We start from the raw sequence: 19,057 nt of genomic DNA on the forward strand, positions 1-19,057 counted from the left end.
AAACAAGTTGCACTATAGAGCTCTCATTGATAATTTTAGATAATCTCATGATGATGGTTTGAATGTCTATAAATATTCAATACCATCTCCACACCCAAAATCTTATAATTTGAGTAAAATTTACATTTTTATAAATTTACATGATAATGTGCATTTTGTGTATTTATATTTTAAGAAACATCACATGCAATATCGCACTTCATAACATATACAGATCCCGTCTACGATTCTCAAAGATATGGATTTTTGACGGTTAGGTGAGTATTAAAAAAGATATGAAAATGATTTTTTTTTTCATATTTTTATCTTCATTTAAATAATTAAATATAAATACCTAATATAAAATCAAATTAATGAAGTAAAAATATATTTTATTAATAATTTTATCAATTTAAATTAATAATTTAAAAATTTTAAATTAAATACATTGACTCTAATACCTAACTAAACATTCAAACCCATAATATTATAAGGATTTCTCATTTAAACCCAATATCTTTCGACCTAACCAAACGAGTCAAGTTATTAATCCCATGTTTCATTGGTGTATCCGCATGCGCTTCGTAAGATCTTACTGGATGTTATCTTGTTCATGTGATTGACAGCTTAACATTGTAATAACCATGATCATTTTCTCTTCCATCTCTAAATCTCCGTCTTCTTTTTATTTAAATACTTTCTTTTGGTAATTAAAAAAGAGAAAATAATTACTCAGATTATGCATAAGAAGAAAACAAATATCGATCTTTCAAATTTAGATTTTTCATGTATAAATAATTTTTTGATAAATTAATTGAGAATAATTATTTTTTTTTGAAAAGAGAATAATAATTTTGAGATCAACTTATACACGAGTATATTACAATAGTAGGGAATGCAGTAAAGACGGAAACAAATCAGACAATACAACACTGTATATATACCACTATACATGCTCTAATTTAAATTTGTTGCCTATAATCTAGCTTTAAGTTCGTTGTCTACTATTTCTTTCTTCTTCTTTTTTTTAAACCAAGGAAGCTCATTGTCTAGAGTAGTTTCAGAAAAATATTTCTTAAATATTCACTTGTTTTTATGTCCTCCAAATGAGTTACAAAAATCATTTCTATACAATTTTTTCACTGTCGCTATTTATTAATAATATAAAGTATTATTACACTGTAAAATCCTGTAATTTTATTTATTTATTTAAATATTTCTATTTAATTAGTATTGTTATTATGAGTTAGATTTTAGATTTAAATTGTTTGTATTTATATAATTAGATATTAGCCTTAATTGGAAGCTTCTAGAATTTATTTTTGTGTTAGTTGTTTGAATAATAAAATAGAAAGAATTCTTTATGAAAAGAAGCGTAGAAATATTATCGAAAATCGAAATCTTCTTGAGAAGATCTTATATTTGGAAATTGGTTTATGAGGTGGAGAAAATTGTGACCCAAGTTTGGAACTTCCTATTTACGATTAAGTTTTATGTGCTATATAAGAATCTCTTTAGAATCCGAATAAGTCGTACAACAATTTACGTCGACGGGTATGCTCTCTTTTCCTCTTTGATTATAACACGTATATGTTGACTTGAGATATTGATTTCTTGCTTCTTATCATGTGTATTTGATGTAAATATATCATGTTTGCTTAATTGTTTATGCTGAAATTCGTATATAGTAATTTCTGTGAATCAGTTGGGTTGTAAAATTCATAGTAAATTGAAAATTGATCGGATATTGTTGATTCTGGACATTCTGAAAAGTTCTCTTCGATACCTACAACTTTTGTCTCAGGACTTATTTCGAAATTAGCAGTGTATCAATGCTAAAAATCACATTCTTTGTTACTCTTCTGTTCTTAGTCGCGAAACTTTTTCCCATGTTCAAAAATTCGCTATAAATTGATCGTATGTCAAAAATTTACTCGTGATACCAATCTGAAAAGCTTGAGATATATTCTTTCATTATCAGTCATACCCATTTGTTGTTTTAATTGATTTAATTGACTAAACTGACTTACAAAGATTCAGGACTGTTTATATTTTTCTGCTGAGTTGTTCCGTGTTTAAAAATTCATATCTCCCTCGTTATTTGCCATAAAATTGTGATTTTTACCAATTCTGAAACCTCTGAGAATGATCTTTAAGTGTTTAGTTATAGTCTAATTGATATCAGTTTGTTTGCTTCGTGAAAATCTGCTTTGAATGTAAACTGCTCCTGAGTAAAATTCTGCTCTGTTACATGAACTTCTAAAATTCATAACTAATTCGTTATCTGTCCGTTTGTTATGAATCTGGTCATTCTGAAATCCTTGTTGAATGTACTTTAATTCTCCAGTTGATTATTTTCTCATAATCAGAAGTTATCTTTGGTTAATATTGAGATTTGTAACAGCATGCATGTTAATTATCTTATTCGATAAATGAAATTGTGTTAATTGTTATTAGTTGTTAAAGTTTATATCTTGTTAAGACTTGTTATGTGCCTTGCTCTTGATTGTTTAAGGAGTACTATATGTTAATTATGTTTTGTTTATTAATTAAATGTATAGGCTTTGTTCGTGTTATTAATTTCGGATTTTAAGTGTCGACTTTGAGGTAAGTACCTTTTGACTTACTTTTATTTTCGAAAGGATATTTTGATTTCGTAAATTTCTGATTTTTGTATAAGATATAAGAATAAGAATTTTGTTCGAAGTTTATAAGATATAAGATATGAGAATCTTTGAAGACCCAGTCTCTACGTTTCGAACCCGTTCGTAATTTACGCTATAGTTCCGGAACTAGCCTTAGATACCCTTAGTAGGCGCACAAGTGTGCAACTTTAGATACCTGCTAAGGGCGCGTGATTATTGAACTTTAGATCCCGGTCACTGGGTAAGTGTGGCAAAAGAATAAGAATAAGATCCCGGTCACTGGGAAAGTGTGGCCGTAGAGCAAGACTGTGGTATTGATAAGATTTTTGTTTCTGTTTTAAATTCTGATTGGTTTTAAAATATAAACTGTGGGTTGAATTTGTTCTTACAAGTGTTTTCAAAATTATAATTGTTTTGAGGAACAATGTTTTATTAAAAACGCCCTCTGATTTCGAGATTAAATGTGAGTCAATTTGTTACTTGCTGAGCTGTGTAGCTCATCCCTTTACAGTTTTTCAGGTTTGATTTAAGAGCAAGTTGATGTGCATTGGATTTGGAGTTTGAGGATATTAGATTCGGAGTAGATTGACGTTTGGACTTCCGTTAGCTGCATTTTTGTAATAGTTATTTTTGTAAGAGGATTATTGATTAATAAAATTGTGTTGTATTTTAGTTTTGGATTTAGTTTTTAATATTCCGAAAATTCGGGATGTTACAGTTGGTATCAGAGCGAGGTTGTCCTTCGGAGTGTGTTAGGTATGGGACTAGCTCATTCCCTAGGGTGCGATCTGTGGACCGAAGTTTTAGTTTGACTTGTCGGTGGTTACTGAGTCTTAGTTATGTGTCATGATTTTAAGATAGGATTATAGAGAGTGGATTTGGGAGAATTTGGGGACCAAATTCTTTATAAGGGGGGTAGAATGTAAAATCCTGTAATTTTATTTATTTATTTAAATATTTCTATTTAATTAGTATTGTTATTATGAGTTAGATTTTAGATTTAAATTGTTTGTATTTATATAATTAGATATTAGCCTTAATTGGAAGCTTCTAGAATTTATTTTTGTGTTAGTTGTTTGAATAATAAAATAGAAAGAATTCTTTATGAAAAGAAGCGTAGAAATATTATCGAAAATCGAAATCTTCTTGAGAAGATCTTATATTTGGAAATTGGTTTATGAGGTGGAGAAAATTGTGACCCAAGTTTGGAACTTCCTATTTACGATTAAGTTTTATGTGCTATATAAGAATCTCTTTAGAATCCGAATAAGTCGTACAACAATTTACGTCGACGGGTATGCTCTCTTTTCCTCTTTGATTATAACACGTATATGTTGACTTGAGATATTGATTTCTTGCTTCTTATCATGTGTATTTGATGTAAATATATCATGTTTGCTTAATTGTTTATGCTGAAATTCGTATATAGTAATTTCTGTGAATCAGTTGGGTTGTAAAATTCATAGTAAATTGAAAATTGATCGGATATTGTTGATTCTGGACATTCTGAAAAGTTCTCTTCGATACCTACAACTTTTGTCTCAGGACTTATTTCGAAATTAGCAGTGTATCAATGCTAAAAATCACATTCTTTGTTACTCTTCTGTTCTTAGTCGCGAAACTTTTTCCCATGTTCAAAAATTCGCTATAAATTGATCGTATGTCAAAAATTTACTCGTGATACCAATCTGAAAAGCTTGAGATATATTCTTTCATTATCAGTCATACCCATTTGTTGTTTTAATTGATTTAATTGACTAAACTGACTTACAAAGATTCAGGACTGTTTATATTTTTCTGCTGAGTTGTTCCGTGTTTAAAAATTCATATCTCCCTCGTTATTTGCCATAAAATTGTGATTTTTACCAATTCTGAAACCTCTGAGAATGATCTTTAAGTGTTTAGTTATAGTCTAATTGATATCAGTTTGTTTGCTTCGTGAAAATCTGCTTTGAATGTAAACTGCTCCTGAGTAAAATTCTGCTCTGTTACATGAACTTCTAAAATTCATAACTAATTCGTTATCTGTCCGTTTGTTATGAATCTGGTCATTCTGAAATCCTTGTTGAATGTACTTTAATTCTCCAGTTGATTATTTTCTCATAATCAGAAGTTATCTTTGGTTAATATTGAGATTTGTAACAGCATGCATGTTAATTATCTTATTCGATAAATGAAATTGTGTTAATTGTTATTAGTTGTTAAAGTTTATATCTTGTTAAGACTTGTTATGTGCCTTGCTCTTGATTGTTTAAGGAGTACTATATGTTAATTATGTTTTGTTTATTAATTAAATGTATAGGCTTTGTTCGTGTTATTAATTTCGGATTTTAAGTGTCGACTTTGAGGTAAGTACCTTTTGACTTACTTTTATTTTCGAAAGGATATTTTGATTTCGTAAATTTCTGATTTTTGTATAAGATATAAGAATAAGAATTTTGTTCGAAGTTTATAAGATATAAGATATGAGAATCTTTGAAGACCCAGTCTCTACGTTTCGAACCCGTTCGTAATTTACGCTATAATTCCGGAACTAGCCTTAGATACCCTTAGTAGGCGCACAAGTGTGCAACTTTAGATACCTGCTAAGGGCGCGTGATTATTGAACTTTAGATCCCGGTCACTGGGTAAGTGTGGCAAAAGAATAAGAATAAGATCCCGGTCACTGGGAAAGTGTGGCCGTAGAGCAAGACTGTGGTATTGATAAGATTTTTGTTTCTGTTTCTGCTTCTGTTTTAAATTCTGATTGGTTTTAAAATATAAACTGTGGGTTGAATTTGTTCTTACAAGTGTTTTCAAAATTATAATTGTTTTGAGGAACAATGTTTTATTAAAAACGCCCTCTGATTTCGAGATTAAATGTGAGTCAATTTGTTACTTGCTGAGCTGTGTAGCTCATCCCTTTACAGTTTTTCAGGTTTGATTTAAGAGCAAGTTGATGTGCATTGGATTTGGAGTTTGAGGATATTAGATTCGGAGTAGATTGACGTTTGGACTTCCGTTAGCTGCATTTTTGTAATAGTTATTTTTGTAAGAGGATTATTGATTAATAAAATTGTGTTGTATTTTAGTTTTGGATTTAGTTTTTAATATTCCGAAAATTCGGGATGTTACACACCTATTAATTTCTTTTATTATCTCAGATCTATTTTATTAAATGTAATATATTTTTCATCTAATTTTATTCACGATATTCATATTTTTTTATTTACATATTTACATTTAATATATATAATTTAATGAGACGGAAAGAAAGAATATCTGATCAGCTCTCTCGTCGGCCAATTACTAACTTGTACTAGCCAGCTGCCTAGATTCTCCTGTGAAACATGAAAACAACCCGAAAATCTTACAAGCATGCAAGTGTGCAACAGTTGAATAGAGTATATGAATGGGAGTACTTGTTACGATTATATTCTCTGCTTTACAAAAAGACAGTCAATGTTGACCAGATGAAATGATGAAAGTTTGACGACACAAACATAGAATAAAAAAAAGGTTGATGGAAGAAGCGCCTGGACTTGTTTGTGTACCCAACTTCATCATTGTGTTTTAGCTTAATCCCATGTATTACGCTTTAATTAGGACTATCTTAATCATAACTACTGATTACATACGTTGGTAATTAACAAGCTTGGGATGATAATGGCAAACAACTATCATGCAACTTAGGAGGGCCGTATTGGATTGGAATTTTAAAACATTTTTTTGCATTCATGAAATTTAAAGATATTCGATTTTAAATTTGTAAACAATATTTGATGACGTAAATTGAGTGCATCAATCTAAAAGAGTTAAAATAATCTTTTGTGAATATACTCCCTCCCTCCCCTCAATTTTTTACATTGAATTTGGGCACGGAAGTTAAGAAATATGTATAAAGTAGTGGAAAAGCGAAAGAAAAGTGGGTGAAGTGGTGGGACACATTGATTTTTAATATATAAAAGAGAGATAGTAGAGTAAAAATAGTGTGAAAAGGAAGAAAAATGGGATAATGATGGGATCCATTAGCTATTATAGGAAAGTTTTGTAATGTAAAAAAATGAGTGCAACATCTAAAAGAGGAAACCGTAACAAATCCAGAAAGACAGACAGAGTATAAAGAAAAAACAATCCTTAATTTTAACCTTATTTGGGCTCTCCAAAAAGCCCAACAGTTTCTGAAATTGTTTGTATGTAGAACTATCACAGGCTTCACACAAGGCCATCGGCGATAAGGCCCAAGAATTATTGCGCGTGTTTTCCTTATTCTATTTTCAGGATTCTTGGAAGAAAACCGGTTTTCTTTTCGGACATTAAAGTTTTATTGTCTAAATTTCCCCGGTCATCTTGCATGTCCGACGGTTAGATAATAAGCTTTCTTGAATGAAAGAATTATCACGGTTAATTGCCGAGTCATATTCGTTGAGATTTATTCTCATTATCAAAAAAAAAAAAAACGTACATTTTCAAAATGTCAATATTGACAGGCCTTTAAGTTGCAATCAGAAAATGAAATCACTGAAATTGAAGGGGGTGTATTCGATTGGGATTTTAATAGATTGTTTTTAGTCTATGGATTTTAATGGATTGTATGGGATTTTGATTTTATGCGGATTCTTGATAAAATGTCGTAGAGTTGATGGGATTTAGGTACAATGCTTCAAAATCCCATTGATTTTGATGGGATTTCAAAAAACTTAAAATACACTGAAGAATGCCACAAAATCCATCATTTTATGAAATGAAAAAAAATCCATCAGCATTTGAATACCATCAGATTTTAATGGATTTTAAACAATCCCAATTGAATACCATCGGATTTTAAAGCATAATTTAAAATCCCAATTGAATACCACCAGATTTTGTAGCATAATTTAAAATCTCAATTGAATACCTCAAGATTTTAATGGATTTCAAACAATCCCAATTGAATACCCTCGGATTTTATGAATGCAAAAAAATGTTTTAAAATCCCAATCCAATACACCCCTCTGAGTTATTGTATTAGACGACATGATTCAATAAACTAATACTAAATAATTTCGATTTATCAAAAATTTAAAATACTGATTTGTTTACTTTTTATGTATTAATAATCATTATTAAATATGCAGTAACATCTATTTATTTATTAACTTATACTACAAACACTATTGTTTAAATTTAATAACTTATATTACAAACACTATTGTTTAAATTTATTTGTGATTATATATTTTTCTGAAAATATTCATAAATATACGGGTAAGCTACCGAATACTTGTTTCTTGAGAAAAGGTTACAATTATTCTTTTCAATTACATTTTTGATTGATTTCTATTATATTGTTTTGTAAAGTAGTTTTCCTCCGTTTCACTCAATTTTGAACACTTTTTTAACATAACTTGACACATAATTTAAGATTTTTATAAATTATTCGATAATTTATTTTAAAAATATAAAATTTTATAAATTATATTATTCATTGAAGAAAAAAATAAAAATAAATTATGAAACTACGATCGCACTCAAATTCAGACCTATATAATTGTTTTGGATGTGATTACCCGTGACATTCAAGCTCCGGTGCCTTGGTGTATGCTTTTTGCTGATGATATTGTGTTAATCGCCGAGTCTCGAAGTGAGGTTAATGTGAAATTGGAACAGTGGCGTATATCATTGGAGGGTTATGGATTGCGTCTGAGCCGTTCTAAAACCGAGTATCTCTGGGCCAATTTCAGTGAGGAGATTCATGAGGCGGATGTTGCTGTATGTATTGCGGAGGCTCGTGTACCACAAACTAATACATTTAAATACTTGGGTTCTATTATTCAGAGTAATGGTGATATTTCTGCGGATGTTACACATCGTATTTCTACAGGATGGCTCCGTTGGCGGGCTGCTACAGGGGTGTTGTGTGATAAGAATGTACCTTTGAAGTTGAAGGGTAAATTCTATCGTGTAGCAATCAGACCATCATTATTATATGGTTCCGAGTGCTGGCCATTGAGAAAGGCTCAGGAGCGTAGGCTAGAGACAGCGGAAATGCGTATGTTGCGTTGGACCTGTGGTAACACCATGACAGATCATATACCGAATGATACTTTTCGACGTCTTTTGGGTGTTGAGTCTATCTCTAAGAAGATAAGGGAGGGACGTTTACGTTGGTATGGACATGTTCGGCGTAAATGTAACTCAGCACCGGTTAGGAGAGTAGAACACATATCAGTTCGGGGTAAGAGAAAGAGGGGTCGGCCTCGGCGGACATGGGCTGATCAATTAAGTTTGGACATGGGATCCTTAAATCTCACAGGTGATATAACAGTAGATAAGAATGATTGGAGACGGCGTATTAGAGTAGTTGAGACTAGGTCTCGTGGCTCACAGAGATTATGAGGGTTATGGTGTATGTTTTAAGGGAGGGTTCAGCTGAGTCATTACCAGATGCATTAGCGCCAATTAAAAATGTTTGGGTAAGTCCCATGTGAAGAAGGCCATGGGCTAAGGTATTCTATTCTTATTATAGCACACACTATTTTATTTGTTGTGCACTAAGCCGGGGGTCTTCACGGAAACAGCCTCTCTACTTTAAGGGTAGGGGCAAGGCTGCGTACATCTTACCCTCCTCAGACCCTGCTCTAAGCGGGATATAATGAGTATGTTTGGTTTGGTTTGGTTTATAATCCAGGACAGAGACGGCGGGAGTATATCCGTTTTTAGAAATCAAATATTAGAGGAGTAAACCCCGATTTCAACGAAACCTCCGTGACTATCATGAATCATGATGAAACTACTCACTTGTGATTTGTGAAGATCCGATGGATTTTAAAGTATTTAATATTAATAAAATACCGTACGCCTGTTTAAAATGGGGGTACGAAATTGGCAAGGAGATGAAGACAAAGAGCTTAATGGCGGAATGAACAATTAAAACAATAACAAGAAAAAGGTGCAACAACAGGAATAAACTGTTTAGTGTTTGTTTCTTATTAGCTATGCCGACTCTTACTTTTCTCCTTCTCTATTATGCCCATCATCTCTCACCATGGACTCGTTACCCTCCATTCCATTGCCTCCTCCTCCTCAGGTACCCCAAACTTTTCTTTGCTTTTCATTATATTCTTTGCATGCATGTTTGTTGGTATTAGTTGGTATGTTTAGAATTCTCGACTTCTCGTAAAAGTAGCGTGAGAGATATTATTGGACCAAGAAACCGTCTGTTTACCTTTTACTTTGTGTGGTTTGAAGCAAAGTAAAGTATTTGTGTTTGGTTATTAGTACTATGTAATTACAAGCCAAAGTAACTCATTTGGATAATAAATAGGATCAGTTGTCCGAAAACCTCAAGGTGTAAGTGTTGGGTTACGAGTTTACTAGGATCATATCATTTTTTCTTATGAGATTGTACTTTGAGTTTTTATGTCCAACTTGGAATTCAGTAAACTTAAGATAGTATAATATATAGATAACACATATAATTGCGAAATTTGTGGGGTTTTAGAGTTTTGATGCACATTTTGGCAGCTTCACATAATGTTCTTTTTTTCAGGATTATCAGTGATTATATTTTTTATGAATTCAACTTTTAATATTTTTTGCAGGAACGATATATTCGATCTCGTGATCACCCCCTTTTCGACGGGATGAGAAAAAGCAATGCTAATCGAGGCACTCTCTTCAACTTTCTAGGAAGAAATAGTAAACAGAGCATTTCACGGTCAGTATCAGAAATCAGTGACATTAAATCCAAAAAGACCCTTACTGATTTTTCCGAAAGTGCTGCTTCTGGTCCAATCAAAGATTCACTGTCCGATATTATATTGGAACCTTATCCACGATCTTCATCTGGGAGATGGTCGAAGGATTCCAAGAGAACTTCTGCATCCGTAAAAATTCAGTCAGAATTAAGTATCGACCTTGGGGAAGAAGACGAGTTTGGAAATTTTAGTCCAAGGGCCTCCAATGATGAGTCTTACACTCGAACTAGCATGGCATCACCTACAACTGAAAGATCATTTAGCATGAATTTTGAAAGCACAAAACTCTCCAAAATTCCATTGCCTCCATCTGCAGCATCCTTCTATAGTGGCCATTCACCACAAATGGAAGTTGTGGAATTGTGCAAAGGCATTCAGTTGATAAATACGTATTTGAAAGCTTGCAAGGATGATGTCAGTGCCGGTGTACCTGGAAAATTCTTGCATGCTGTACTCGGACAGGATGCTTGCGGTAATACCAATTTACAAATTTCTTTGACAATTTAAATGGTTTCTCTCGTTGTTTGTTTCCTGTATCTGTTTGTCATTATTAGTTCCTTTTTACTTCAGTTCTTTATTTAAAAACGCATATATTTTGAGTAAAAACCTGCACTTGTACATAGTTCAAATTTAAGATAGTGTGTGTCTGAACTTTAATCTCTGCCTCTTATTAAAAAATTGCAGGTGTGTTACATACTGTTCTAGAAATTCTTTCTAAATGAGTAACATTATTAACCAGATCAGATAGCAAAAATAAGTGTGCTTAATTGATCTTTTAGGAATTTGAAAGCTTTTACACTATTGTAGACATCTTGATGTGCTCAGATCATGCGAAGTTTACAATATGTTCAATCCAGTGCACAACTATACTTATAAAACCAGTTAACTGTTAGTGCACTGGAGTGGTGTGTTTTGTAAATTTGGCTCTATATTTAGGATATAGAACCAAGTATGGATATGCATTGGACTGGCTCCAACATTATTCTGAAAGAAGCATGTGGAATGTTTACCGAAGCTGTTTGATATGTTTAAGAATTTAAATGCTCAAAGAAAATATACAGAAATAGAAGTCTGGGAAATGATAATTGATGTTTGTCTCATGTGGCAATCAACAGGTCTGCTACAACCAGAAAACTCAGTCCCAGCTCCATATACATAATTTTCTTGAACAAAAATAATTATACAGAATCTAAGAAATTTGTATCTTCTACTTTGTTAAGAAGTTGTGAATTAGTTTTCCAGTAAATATGCATCTAATAAATATGGATTTTTTATTTATGCAGATGTCGGATCTGTTGTTTCAACTATCATGTATTCCTTTTACTTGCATTCATCACTTAAGAACGACCAATTCTGCACTGTTCCTGTTATAAACATGAAAAGGGCAGACTTGAACTCTCATGCTGAGTTAAAATGGCTTCTTGAGACATGTAATGTGGACCACTCACAATTGATTTTCATTGATGAGGTATGTTCTGCTTGACTTCAGGAAATTCTACCTGAAAAATAGTTCCTTGTCTGCTTATTCTTTATCCTGATGCATATCTGGTCAAACAACTGTACATATCAAAAGAACTTAAAATTTTTGCATTTTTCTGAATACACCAACAGAACACAGCACATCAAAATATGGTGTAAATAATTTCGGGAAGAATGTGTCAGTTTATCCTTGGGGATTATAAAGCTTTTGTCACAATTATATATTCTTTAATAACTGATTACATTGTAATTCTTTCCACAAATGAATTTTCAGTCTGAGGTTTGACAATGTTAGATCCCTTGTTGAAATGCTTCATCTAACCACACAATTAAAGATAGACTTGTTGTTTTCTGCGCCAGTTCACTTTGTCATCTCATGCATTAACAGATGCTATTTTTAATCCTTGTTGCAGGTTAGGATGTTTCTGTAATACAAGTATACAACCCTTTAGTTTGGAAAATTAAATTCTTATTCTGCTAACAATCTGTAATCCCTGCATCCTAAAAATACTTTTATTTTTGTTGGAACGCTAAACAGATTGACCTCTCATATTATGATTTATTTGGGAGCCTCAAGCTAGTTTTCCTGAACGGAGACAATCTTCCAGAAAAGCAAGAGGTGAGATATTATTAATGTTTTTCTTGCTAGCCACTTAAGAGTCACTTGTAATTAGTTGCTGCCTTTGAATTGTTGGAACAGGCGTTAAAAGGTGCCCTTGTAGAGATTTTCAATTGCAAAAAGGTATACAGTACATGGCAGCAGTTGATGCACTCATCTTACTAGTATCTACTTCAAGCATCCGTCTTAAATACTAAAAGCTTGTGTAATGATTTTTGTTTTATTTTACAGGGTGATTCAGCATACCGTTGGGTTGATAATGTCACTGTCGGAGAGGTACTGTACTTTCAGTTTGATAGTACTCTGGCTTTCTATAATTTTCACTCCGGGCTCAAAGTTACTTTCTCATTTCTAGTTCTTTTGAAGTATATTGAATGTAATATCTCCTATTTACCGTTAATTGGAGGAGATTTGCGTTCTTCCTTCTGGTCGCATATTTCTAGGTATAAATTGATCTAGCACTGCAGCAGCATGAAAGGCCGTAGATAAAACGACATATCGAATGAACTGCAGCCCGTAGGCTAGTATATTTTTCCATAATATAAGTTTGAAAATTAAGATTTTTAAGCAAATTCTTCACCGCAAAATGGTGCAGACCTTATTTTCCCACAACTTTCCCCACTCAAGTTTGACATCTTACTTTTCCATTTTAAGCTTTATAGAACATCAAATTATTAAATTAATACAACTGGAAAAGTTGTGTATTGCTCAGTGTCGATTAGGAGAAATTAAAAATATTTCCATATATAGAAGAATATTATTCATGTATCTTTAAATTAGAGCACCCTTCTCTGGAACTCTTTTCAGATGATTAGTTACATAAGGAGATTTACAGGACAATACCAATTTTGCCTTCCCCTCACTTCACTTTTGCCTAAGTATAGTACAAAATATTAATCCATAAGATTGTAAGGCCTTCATGCATGGCTTTCAGCATGATACATTTTGTTTTGTTCTTCATCCTTCCTTATTGTTAACACTCCACGACCCTTTTTCTCTGTCAAGTTTTTGTCCATCTTATCCTGATAAAAACACTGGTCATATATACATCAAGGTTGCTCCTTCGGTGTCTTATAAACATGCTAACATTCCGTTGCAGGACTGCTCATGCTGTACAGTGATTGCTGAAAAATTTGTGCATAACTCACCTGAGATATTGGCTGGGAGGGGATTCAGTCGGCTGCTGGTATTGCTACTTCTATATACTGTTTTCTGAAGACCTTGTTCAGTTTTATCAATATTAGTAATAACTAGAAGTACAAAAACTCAAGCTCTGCTTCTGTTATGTTATAAGTAGTAGATTAAACTGGCGTGACAACTTTGTAAGCCACTTTTGAGACTATAATATGAACCTTTTAATTGCATATATAATATATTTCCCTACTTCCCGCTTTGACAATACTAATGCACATATGCACTTTTACTGTCATATCCTCCCTAGACTGATTACTATGTCTTGTCAATTTCTTTTTTTTATTAAAAATATAAGCATGCAGCTTGCAGGTATTCTCTTGGATACCCGAAATATGTCTAGCCCTCGTTGTACCGACAAAGATAGGTACATGGCAACCTTACTGATTAATGGAGCTGGCCGTTTTGGATGCACTGGTCTCCATCAAATTTGTATGCTCCTCAACTTCAATCTCACTGTATTAGCTAATATTCTTTTTCCAAATATATTTCATATCTGAATTTAACATCTTTGTTCTGCAGTGAAGTATAAAATGTATGATGTAACTGATCTAAAAGTAGGACATATCTTACGCAAAGATTTCAAAAAGTGGACAAGGATAGGTAAGGATGTAATATTTTATCTTTTTATCTCTTACATGTAGCTGGCTTTTGTATCAGAGTAAGATCACATTCCTTCCAAATATAAGAATTGATGGTAACATATGAACATGAAACTAACCATAAAAGATTAAATTAAAATTATGAGCGTATCTTGAATACAATGCAAATAACCAAAAAGTCTTACTATATTATGTTATGCATTTGTAGGCTTTAAGATTAGTCATTCAACCTGTCTGCCGTTCCTGCGTGAACAGAATTTAATACATTCTCGTGGAAATAGAATTCTCGATTTGACTCGGAAACTGTCATCAAAATCAAAATATCCTTAAAACAACATATTATATTACATTCATATCCACATGTTAATTATACATTCATTTGCGCTTCTCATCATCTTCACCTTTGAGTAAAAAAGATTCCTCCTGATTTTCTCCTAATCCAATTTTTCATCAACTATAATTTCTGGCAACTGCATCCACAATAATGTAATGGCAAGGTAAAGTGGTGGTGGTAGATATTACAGAGAAGAGTATGCATGAGAAAGTTAAATATTAAAATAGGTTGAACCATTACCATCTTGAATCACTTGATAATTAATATTATCGATGTCAATGTATCTTTAAATCTATCTGGAAAGGCGGTTGGTGATATTCAAGACTGTGTTGTCAACTGGAGTAAGGACTTGGATGGTTGAGTATCTAGCGAGATCTATAGTAGAAAAACACATGGGAGTAACAAGATGGAATAGTTTTACTAAAAACTATAAGCTTGTTAGTAAGGGCTAAACGCTTATAGCTATAAAACACATTCCCCCTTTTAGTCTGTTTAGTATAGGTTAGTTTAACCCAGGTATTAGGGGCACTTGCATTTCTGACACTCAGGCAAATTATTACTGAAGTTTACTGATAGACATCTTATCTGGTTTTGTAGCTAGTTATCTACTTATGTTACACTATTTCGATGATTGTGCATTTCACTGCAAGATACATCAGATACATGCTGCTTCCTACCCTGTTCAGGTAACCTAGCTTCAAACTTTTGTCAACAGGAAAGTCGGACAATGTTGCAGCAGAAATGTTATCATATGTGGGGTTGACTTCGATTGGAATATCAATCGCGCAACTTTTGGCACATGATGAAACTTCAGCAGAAGAAATTATGCAGTTTCAACGTGAGTATCTTCCAAGTTCAATCTTTTTCAAATTTCATAGATATGTTGCAAATTTGAATCATTTACGGCCTACGGGGGGATATAACAATTTCATATCCGTTATCATATCTTAGTTGAAAGCTTCACCCCCGTTTAGTTTTCGTTTCAAGCTAATGTAATATGATAACTTACTGAGAGCCATTTCCTTGGTTTTTGCATACATGAATTCTTTGGTTTATATCACTTTGCTACTATCCTCTGGATTTTCCTACAATCACTTCAAGCCTTTTATTCACTTCCTAGTGTTCTAGTAAATAACACATACATCAAACATCAATTTGCCTATATTCTGAGCTCCATCTCCAAATGTTTCAGATATGTACTTTCTAAGTTGTGTTACTACTAGCTTGTACATTTGCAATGTTCACAAAAGGTTATTCAATACTAGACATTTAGACGTGACTATGGCAGGGAAAAGTGGTTCTGCCTGGTCTTTTTCTTGTGTGCTTTAAGAGAATAATTATATTACATTTATATAATAATCTGGTGCATAACTGATTATGCATAAGATTGTAAATTTGGTAGATTTGAATGATGATTAGCTTCTTCTTATTGAATAAGTAACGCCTCTGGTTTTAATATGTAGAGGTGGAGAAACTTCGCCTGTTTGTGATCGTTTCTGGCTATTATGATTCCCAGAAGAACTTCAAGGTTAGACTTGCATATAATTATATCTAGTTATATTAAATCTATCTCCGGAAATTGTTGATTTTGATTTTGCAAAAATTTGTTGAAAATTTCAGAGGAAAATATATTAATGTTGTATCTTAAAGTTAACTTCAGAATCTTATATAGAAAAATGACAGAGGCCTTGTCTGAAAATGAAAAGCACTTGATCCAGTAAAATCATGAGTGAAATTTTGCTTATTTGTAATGAATCTTGATCTCTCTGATATGTCAATTTTTGTGTTATAGAGAGAAATCGTGAAATTTTGCTTACATGTCTCTGACATGTCAATTCTTGTGTTATAGAGAGAGATCCTGGTTTCTGCTGAATCCTCTGAACTTATGAAAAACCTTCTTCAATTTTTTAACTCAAATGCCTCCCAGCTGCCCCTTAAAGAAATGCAACAGCCAGGTTTGATCATTTTCTGCTTTAAAATTTTCTACTGCTACTATGTTGTACTTTGTGATTGTTTCCGGTTATTAAACTTTGACAAAAAACTATCCCTTGGGAAGTCAGAGGACTAACGGACCAACAATATTTGATTGAATGTTGCACTGTACCTCCATATAAGCTTAACTTTATTACCATTTTAGACATTTAGAGTAGACGGTATAGGTTAATTTGCAGGCAAATTAGCTATTCATATCAAATATTGTTTTACTATTAATGTCTTATATGAACAGCCAACTAATTAGCTGACTACTATTAGCTTAGTATGTGAAAAATCAAATAAGTAACTACAATGCTGGTGGCTTCAGGTCTGCTAGGCGAGATGAGAGCATTTGGGATCGACAAGGTTACTTCAAGGAGGACCATTGAGCGGCTGCTAGAAGAATTTGGTAAATTGGTGAGACGCTGATGTTAGAATTATCAACTACCACAAAACTTCTCTTTGGATCATTTATGCAATAGGCTGTTGAACGAAAATAAAAGCTTTTGATTCATGATATTTAAGGAAGCAACAATGTTTGTTAATTTTTTTAAATCTTTGTGTATAACAACATTATATATAGTGCGAATGAGTTTCTAATGACTACTGAGCAGTTCCCAAAACAATAGTATTTAAGGTGCTAAGAGGCCACATGTGAGTTTAAATTTGTGACTTATGTTTAAGGCGACTTAATACTGTAAGTTAATAGTTTAAAATGTCTCTTTAGTTAATTTTGACTTATTAATTATTTACTAGCCTTTAACCCGTGCAAAGCACGGGCGCATATATAACTCGTAATTTATTAATTATAATTTAAATCTCAACACCATTTTATTAGTATTTTAGTATTAATAATTTGGATTTTAGTTAAATTATATTAATCAACTGATTATATATTCTAATGGAAATTTAGCTTTCACAAATTATTATCTATCTATAATTATTTTTCTGATATTAATATGTGATAGTTTATTATTCAATTAATTTTAAATCAAAATTTTCATATTTCATATATCTTCATATGTTACGTAATGGTTCGTGTTTGTAATGAAATAGAACACGTTAGAGTTAAATTTCGAGTAGAATACGTTATAATTAAAAAGTAGCGTCTCTAATTATTTATATGTATTTTAGACAAAAGATATTCAAAATTGTATATTTATAATTAGTTATACATTTATCTATAATTTTTTTTTAATATTAATATATGTTATTAACAGTAGTTTCATCTTTTTCAACTAATTATAAATTATATTTAAAAAGATATTAATATAGAATGTTTTTAGTATATGAAACTGTTTAATAGCTATCTACATGTTGTAGACTTTTAGTTTTAGAGGAGAGTACCAAACCAAAATTTTGTACGACTACAAATTATACCTATGTTGGCTTTTTATAGTATAGTATAGATGGGTTATTCGTCCTTAGGCTGGGGAAGAATCTTTCCTTGTCTTTTCTCTCTTCTATTTTGAGTTCGAAAATTCGATTAGGGTATCGCGAGCAGTTCTCACTACATAGGCAGGGAGTAGCTCGACGATAAGTATCAGAGATGAAGCAAACTCCTCATAGCATTCTCAAACAATAGAGAATAGAAGAAATCATACTTTCATAAAATACCTTAATTTAATTATATGTAATGATCAATGAATTTGGTTGAATTCTATATCTACACGCGGGAAAATGAGGAAGATGAAGAGAATCCAGAGTTCAATGCAAACTTTGTTCCTGTTTAGTCCCCTTCGTTTAAGAAGCTGTTTCTATTTCTACATCTGTTTCTTTCTCACTTTCCCACCCTTCTTTCGTTTGTGGATTCAAACAGTAAGAACTATAGCATTCTTATTGAAACTATAACTCATAGGGAAGAAAATATATTTATGGATGGAATCAAATATGCAGTATTTACAGACAAAAGTATTCGGTTATTGGGGAAAAATCAATATACTTCTAATGTCGAATCAGGAACAACTAGGACAGAAATAAAGTATTGTAAGTACTCTTATTATTAAGTATATATAAGTATATTTTAAAGTCTATTTTAAGTATATAAAGGCTCTTCCGGTCTTTACACAACTAAACTGCTAATTTAATTAGATTTCGTATCTGTCTATCCAACGAAATTCAAGACTCAGCCAGTATACACGGTTCGAACAGGAGGAGTACGCCATGCTAATGTGCCTTGAAAAATGTAATGTTACAAATAAAATTTATTTACGGATAAATAATGACTTATGAGTAACTTTTATAAAAATCGAAAATTAAGCTACTGAAAAAAGTATTTTGAAATAATTTTTGACTTTAAGTCAATTTCCGACTTATTTTTGATTTTAAGTCAATTTTTGACTTATTTCGTACTTAAAAATCAGTTTCCGATTTATTACACAAAATAAACATTTTTCAGTTTAAGTCAGAAACAACTTTATATTACGACTTTAAAGTCATACAGACCGTAAATTTAATACACATTTCAAAGTTGATCAAATAAAAATTTAGTAGAGTTTAAAATTTGGTAACATTCA

General features: G+C 32.1%; 2 protein-coding genes across 3 annotated transcripts; both read left to right on the top strand.

Annotated features, from left to right (window-relative positions):
• Positions 1-8,183: 8,183 nt before the first annotated feature.
• Positions 8,184-8,981, top strand: LOC135147131 (uncharacterized). Its single transcript, XM_064079979.1, has one exon. The coding sequence runs from the start codon at positions 8,184-8,186 to the stop codon at positions 8,979-8,981; it is 798 nt and encodes a 265-aa protein (XP_063936049.1).
• A 541-nt stretch (positions 8,982-9,522) lies between these two features.
• LOC108198036 (uncharacterized) lies at positions 9,523-17,151 on the top strand. 2 transcript variants are annotated; one of them, XM_017365819.2, is made up of 13 exons: positions 9,523-9,672; positions 10,187-10,814; positions 11,626-11,810; positions 12,360-12,440; positions 12,522-12,563; positions 12,672-12,716; positions 13,540-13,626; positions 13,937-14,063; positions 14,154-14,234; positions 15,283-15,405; positions 16,031-16,095; positions 16,417-16,522; positions 16,870-17,151. In XM_017365819.2, the coding sequence occupies exons 1-13, from the start codon at positions 9,631-9,633 to the stop codon at positions 16,968-16,970; spliced, it is 1,713 nt and encodes a 570-aa protein (XP_017221308.1). In that variant the 5' UTR covers positions 9,523-9,630; the 3' UTR covers positions 16,971-17,151. The 2 variants fall into 2 exon arrangements, with proteins under 2 accessions (XP_017221308.1, XP_063947332.1); XM_064091262.1 differs by lacking the exon at positions 9,523-9,672 and adding an exon at positions 9,835-9,935.
• The last annotated feature ends 1,906 nt before the right edge of the window (positions 17,152-19,057 follow it).

This window comes from Daucus carota, chromosome 1, assembly GCF_001625215.2.
Source record: "Daucus carota subsp. sativus chromosome 1, DH1 v3.0, whole genome shotgun sequence".
Classification (NCBI taxonomy): domain Eukaryota; kingdom Viridiplantae; phylum Streptophyta; class Magnoliopsida; order Apiales; family Apiaceae; genus Daucus; species Daucus carota.

What these genes read in the sequence shown, in the direction of transcription:
- LOC108198036 (XM_017365819.2), top strand. Translation starts at nt 9,631, where the DNA reads ATGGACTCGTTACCCTCCATTCCATTGCCTCCTCCTCCTCAG. An exon ending in AGATTTTCAATTGCAAAAAG is followed by an intron (nt 12,564 to 12,671) that starts GTATACAGTACA and finishes TTTATTTTACAG; the next exon opens with GGTGATTCAGCATACCGTTG. An exon ending in ATAATGTCACTGTCGGAGAG is followed by an intron (nt 12,717 to 13,539) that starts GTACTGTACTTT and finishes ATTCCGTTGCAG; the next exon opens with GACTGCTCATGCTGTACAGT.
- LOC135147131 (XM_064079979.1), top strand. Translation starts at nt 8,184, where the DNA reads ATGCTTTTTGCTGATGATATTGTGTTAATCGCCGAGTCTCGAAGTGAG.